Source organism: Nannospalax galili, unplaced genomic scaffold (genome assembly GCF_000622305.1).
Source record: "Nannospalax galili isolate Female #2095 unplaced genomic scaffold, S.galili_v1.0 scaffold14, whole genome shotgun sequence".
Classification (NCBI taxonomy): Eukaryota; Metazoa; Chordata; class Mammalia; order Rodentia; family Spalacidae; genus Nannospalax; species Nannospalax galili.
The window spans coordinates 896,561-903,005 of NW_008336953.1; the positions used below are offsets into that span (position 1 = coordinate 896,561).

Here is a 6,445-nt window from a genome sequence, read left to right on the forward strand (position 1 = left end):
TAAAGATTGAACTATACACACTACCAACACAAGCTCAGTGGATTTCATAACAAGAATTAGACATACTCGATAACTACAGTACATATTAATCAGTCATCTATGAAAGAGATCTTCGTTTTAGAAAAGGCTCTGTTAGGGTTTAAGAAGGCTCAATTAGCTGCATGCCTTTAATCCCAGCACTATGGAGGTGGAGAGTTCCAAGACAGCTGGGGCTACAGGAAGACCCTTTTTTTTTTTTTTTTGGTCAAGAAGTCCAAAAAAAAAAGTCTCAATTAATGACCCTTTACCCCCATCCACAAAACCGCTAGGCATAGAGAGATTATATGGTACCTTTAATACTGATAAAGCTATTAGAGAATACGGGTTTCCTATGAGGACCAAATGGGCCTGACTATAATTTTTGTCCTCTCTCCAGACTAGCTATATCTACTGGTCAGGACAGAGAGATGGAGAAAAGATTGATTCCATGGTTCATAGTTTTTTAATTTATTAGCTCTTTCCAGAGAAACAACACAGAACAAAGGCAAACACCAAGTAGGTAACACATTATCCCCCACCCCAGAAGGTAACACATAACTTCCAAAGAAAAGATGTAAGGAATGGTTCAGAAACCAGGAGTGTTTCTTTATGAAAATCCTTCATCCTGGGTATGAGTAGGCAATAACTGTCTATCCCTCTAAAATAGGCTTACATCTGAAAATACAGACTGAAAGTGCTTTGAAGGTTTATTAATACTGATTAACAAACTTTTTATTCATTTTTATGTGAATGAGTGTTTTGCCTGCATATATGTAAGTGTATCCTTGTCATGCAGTGCCCACAGAGGTCAGTGGATCCCCAGGAACTGGAGTTACAGGGCTATTAGCTGCCATGTGGATACTGGGAACCAAACCTGTCTTGCTGCTCTTAACCACTGAGTCATCTCTCCAGCCCCTAAAAAACTTTTTGAGACAGGGTCTGACTATATAGCCTGGCTGGTCTGAACTTACTATGTAGACCAGGCTGGCCTCAAACTCACAGAAATCTACCTGCCTTCCAAGTACTGGGATTAAAGGCACATTCATATTGTTCTAAAACAATATGAAATACATACAGAGTCCTTTACTGTATGAGGGCTGAAAAGGTCATTATCTAAATGGGGCCTATTATTGCGAGTTAAAAACTGTCAAGCAAGAACTTATTTTGGGAATTGCAGTTTCGTTTTAGATATTTATATACTTTCATTCAATACATTATTATTCATGAAGCCAAAGGATAGCTTGATCCAAATTTTAAAAGTCATCAGGTATTGCAATTAGACAGCCTGGGGTGGGGGTGAGAAGGACTGATTAGGGGATAAAAAAAGACAGTCACAACTAATTTTCTGTTGTCTCCAATTCTTCCTCTGTCTGCTCTCCTGAACAGTCTAATCAGTTTAGTGTTTCTCTAGTTGGCTAAAATAGCTCTTGCTGACGTAGGCACTGACTTTTATATTGTTAAGTACAGCCAATTCTCAGAATTCATTTAATTCGAATCACCATCATTTTACTTGGCTGATTGATCACTTTCTTCTCTGAGATACTTTCTCCACTTCACTTGAAAGAGTTCACCTTTCCATGGTTTCTTCCTTCCCATCTCCCTCATTGGTTGCTCTTTATCTCTCAGATCCCCATGATGGATTTTTCTGTTTGGGCAAATAACACTAGGTTAGATAATCTAAATTTTTAAAAATTATGTGTATATGTGTGTGTCTATGCTAGGCTTGTGCACATGAGTGCAGGTGATGTCAGAGGCCAAAAGGCGGCACTGGATCCCTGGAGCTGGAGTTACAGGAAATTGAGAGTCATCTGACCCAGGTACTGGGAACCAAACTTGGGTCCCTTGCAAGAGAGGTACATGCTCTTAAAATTATTTTATGTGTATGTCTGAGTGTGTGTATGTGCACATACAGATGCCCGTGGAAGTCAGAAGAGGGCATGAGAACACACAGAATTAGAGTCACAGGCAGTTGTGAGCTGTCTGATGTGGGTGCTAGGAACCAAACCCAGCAAGGTGCTTCTAACTATTGATGGCCCCTAGATAATCCAAACTTTTTTGTTTTTACTTTTGTTCTTTTGAGACAGGGTTTCACTATGTAGACCAGGCTGACTTCTACTTCTACCTCTGCCTCCTAAGTGCTGGGATTAAAAGCATGGGCCACCATGCCTAGTTAATCTAAATTTTATAACACTACTGATAAATTTCTTTATTCTCTTAAAAGAGCTAAACTTCTATAAAGAATTGGAAAGCACTGTCAAGGTATTTTGATAGGTCGTATATATGACTCTCACTAGCTACAGATTTGAACCAATCTAGTGAATACTAAACAACTATTATCAATATTTAATTTACTTTTTAAAAAAAATATTTTATTTATTTTTATTTTATGTTCATGAGTGTATTTCCTGCATGTATGTGAGTGTTCCTGTGTCATGCAATGCTGCGGAGGTCAGAAGAGGGCTTCGGATTCCCCTGGAACTGGAGTTAAGGATGGTCCGTAGCCGCCATGTGGGTGCTGGGACTTGAACCCAGGTCCTCTGCAAAAGCAGTCAGTGCTCTTACCAATGAGCCATCTCTCCAGCCCCTTAAGTTACTGTTAAGCAGGCAAAATGGCTCAGTGGTCAAGGCTCCTGCTGCTGAGCCTGACCACCTGAGTTTAATCCCTGGGGCCCACATGGTGGAAGGAGAGAACCAACTCCTAAGAGTTGGCCTCCACGTGTGTACCATGACACAAGTGAAAGTACACAATGACACTCACAAAAATAATAAATAAATGTAATTGAGAATATTCCCTGTCCTTCCTAATCTAGATTATTAGAAAATTAAAAATTAAAGTGAGTCTTCAGGGCTGGCATGGTGGTCCAAGACTATAATCCCAATACCTAAGAATCTAAGGCAAGAGGATTAAGATTTAGAGGGGAGCCTGTGCTACATAGTGAGACCTTGTCTCAAAAAACTCAAAACCTGGGGGCTGGAGAGATAGATCAGCAGTTAAGAGCACTGGCTGCTCTTGCAGAAGACCTGGGTTCATTCCCAGCATCCACATAGAAGCTAACAACTGTCTGTAATTCCAGTTCCAGGGGCTCTCTTCTGACCTCCACAGGCATTGCACCACATGGGTGCACTTAACCTACATGCAGGCAATACACTCATACACATAAAATTTTTTTTAAAATGTTTTTTAAAACCTTATAACCAACCAAACAAAAAGTTAATCTTTAAACTTACAGTTTTATCAATTGTTACACATACTACATCATCATTTGAGAATGAGGCTTTTTTTTTTTTTCCTGTGAGCCAGAAGTGGTACTTCAGTTCTTACAAAACCATTTGTTCCTAAGAATTTGAGGTGTGAATAATTTATAACTCTTACCATAACAAGAATTGGTAAACTCACAGTGCTATGGTGACCTAGCAATTTCAAAAATGGAATGGAAATGCAGTGACTGAAAATTACATTTCCATTTATTTGTTAAATTTAAATGGGAACATTTAATTTCCTTTTAAAAGTTCAATATTTCATAACCTATGAGAGAAGTGTGTTTCCTATCTAGTCCATGTTAAGTGTGACTTGAATGACAACTGTTAGTAAACTTTTATTTATTTATTTGTCTTTTTTGAGCCAGAGTCTCCTCCCTGTATCCCCCAGATGGCTTGGAACTCACTATGTAGACCAGGCTGGCCTTGATCTCACACCGATCTGCCTGCCTCTGCCTCCTGAGTGCTGGAATTAAAGGCGTGTGCCACCAAGTAAGGCTATTTTTTTTTTTAACCCCCTATAAACTATGCCAATCGTGTGAACGACTCAATCCGATCTTGCGAAATGTTCACTCCACAATCCTGAAGTTGGTGACTGATGCCACGTTTTCCTGAGGTAAGTTTCGGGTAGAGACCCGATAAACACCCTCGTTTGACTGCTCTCGAGCAGAAATAAAAGACAAGTGAGTTTTACTAAAGATCCAAGCTAAAACCAGACTAGAAAGGAAAGTCAAACGCAGCCAGACACAAACAGCTGACCCATGGTTGCTAGCCAGGCTTCTCTTTGACTAGCACTCCAAGTACCAAGCCTAGAAGCGTCGCATTCCAGTACCAACCTGGCAGAGGCTTCAGATTCCTCCAGATTTCTAACTCTGCATCAAAGCAAGGTGCAAGGAAAACTTTTGCTGACACCGGGCAAAATCATTCCTCTCTTCCCAGCAAGGATGGGGAAAGGAGGCGGAGGAAATAAACCTACGCGGCAGTAGGAAGATGACAATTTGGGGTGACACACGGTTACTGTCAAAAGGGTGGGGGGTAGGTGTAAAAACTGTCCACCCACACCTCCCTCCCTTCTTCCTTCAGCACAGCGTGGGGGTGCGGAAATGCATCCCAGCTTCCCAGCATCCCCAGGCGGCTGGCGCAGTCCAGCCCCACACAGTCGGAGGTTCAGAAGTTGGAGCGCGGTATAGGGCCGGCGGGGAGGGCGGGGCAGCTCGCGCGCCCCTTTCCGCCCCCCCGACGCGCTCACCTGGGGCACCCCGAGGAACGCGTAGAAGTTCAGCTGCACCTCCTCCACCAAGTCGAACAGCTCCAGGTCTGCGCTCTCCCAGGCGCGCGCCGGCGCCGCGGCCGCCAGCAGCAACAGCAGTAGCGGCCACAGCTGCACGGACCACGGAGGTCCGAGGCTCCGGGAGCCGGGAGCTGACATCTGGCGCGGCGCCTAGAGGTCGGTCAGCCACAGCGCAGGGCCACCGGCAGAGAGCGGGGACGTGGCGGGCAGCGCGGGCTGAGGCGACGCAGCCTGTCAGTCATCAGCGCCCGGAAGCGCCAGCCAGGCCTTCCTCCCGACTCGAAGCAGCGGGGGGCCCGGCCCGCGAGCTTGCAGTAGCGGCCACCGCCCGCTGGGTCTTCGCCGACCCTCGCCCAGGACCTACGAACAGCTGGAGAACCAGCGTAGGCGTCCAGGCTGCCGAGGGGGAGAGGCTGCCCCTCGCCACAGCCTATCCCAGGCCTCGCTTCCGGTGACGTCACGTCTCCTAGCAACCGCGCGAGGGGGCGGGGCCGGAAGTGAGGGTGCCTGGCGCCCTGGATCCAGGCCCCAGAAAGCCTGAGATCCGGGGCTGGCCTGTGGAGCTACACGTGTGTCTACGCTGGTTAGGAGACATGGACAGTGACCGACCTCACGGACCCGGAGCGCTTCTCGTGTGGGCTGCTCTCCCGGTACCCCCATGTTGCCCTCCACCTACGTATGGCGCTTTAAAAGGCATATTTGGAGCTCGGTTTATTAAGGCTTCTGTTTCTGTGCATTTTATTATTCCATCAGCGAAGAGGATGCATTGAACCAATGCCTAAAACGAGCAGATCTAATCAGTAGCCCAGGGCCTTTCTCAAGAGCGAAAACAGAAAAGGAATTTGAGCCAAGCAAGAATATGAATTAAGATTTACAGGCATATACATGCAAATAAGCAGCTTAGTACAGTTCCTCGTGGCGACTTAGTCGTAAGAGAAATGGAGTTTATCCACTTTAGCCTATCCCCCAAGTTAAGTTCTGTTTTTAAAGACATGCAGGCCCCTCTCCCACAACAAATGTCTCATCTAGTTTGACACTGCTACTGTTTTGTTTTTTCTCCACTATGGCGGTAGTCCTCTTGTAGAAACTTTGCTTTTGTTTTAGTGTTCCGACATTTCTCCCTTACTCCCTACTTTTACTGAAGAAGTACAAGAACAACACATGCTTGCTTGGTCAGTTCTGAAAGTTTGGCCTCTTGGGGCTGGAGAGATGGCTCAGCGGTTAAGAGCCCTGAGTGCTCTTGCAGAGGACCTGGGTTTGATTCCCAGCACCCACATGACAGCTATGAACTGTCCTTAACTCCGGCTCCAGGGAAATCTGAATCCCTCTTCTGACCTCCGTGGCAATGCACGACACGGGTGCACTCACATACATGCAGGCAATGCACTCATACACATAAAATAAAAATAAATATTAAAAGTTTGGCCTTTTGTTTTCTCATTGGGGGTCTGGCCAGTTAAATCAAGCTCAGTAGGGTAAACAATAAAGCTATCTTTGTTTGATAAAGGAAAACACTACAAATGAAACAAATCTTAGGAATTATTTAAAAAAAAAAACAATTCTAAATAAAGTGAAAAAATGAATGCAATATACCTTGCTTAAAAATAATAGATACTGGGCCAGGAGTGGTGGTGCACACCTTTAAATCCCAGCACTCAAGTAGCAGTCGCAGATACATCTCTGAGCTGTAGGCCAGCTTGGTCTACATAGAATTCCAGACCAGTCAGGGCTACACAGTGAGCCCCTGTGGTAACAGTGATACTGGACAAAGGTAGTACCTTGCAGATCACATGATAACAATTTGTTGAAGTAAATCCTGACACTACCGTCTGCCACATACTACTCTTTGGTTTGTTTTGGTTTTTTTGTTGTTGAGAC

General features: G+C 44.8%; 1 protein-coding gene across 1 annotated transcript in view; it reads right to left on the reverse strand.

Annotated features, from left to right (window-relative positions):
* Positions 1-5,025, reverse strand: part of Dnajc1 (DnaJ heat shock protein family (Hsp40) member C1) — a 199,159-nt gene extending 194,134 nt beyond the window's left edge. Inside the window, exon 1 of the mRNA XM_008831717.3 lies at positions 4,526-5,025. Coding sequence (XP_008829939.1) covers positions 4,526-4,705 — 180 coding nt within the window. The 5' untranslated portion in view covers positions 4,706-5,025. The remainder of the gene's footprint in view (positions 1-4,525) is intronic.
* Positions 5,026-6,445: the final 1,420 nt, after the last annotated feature.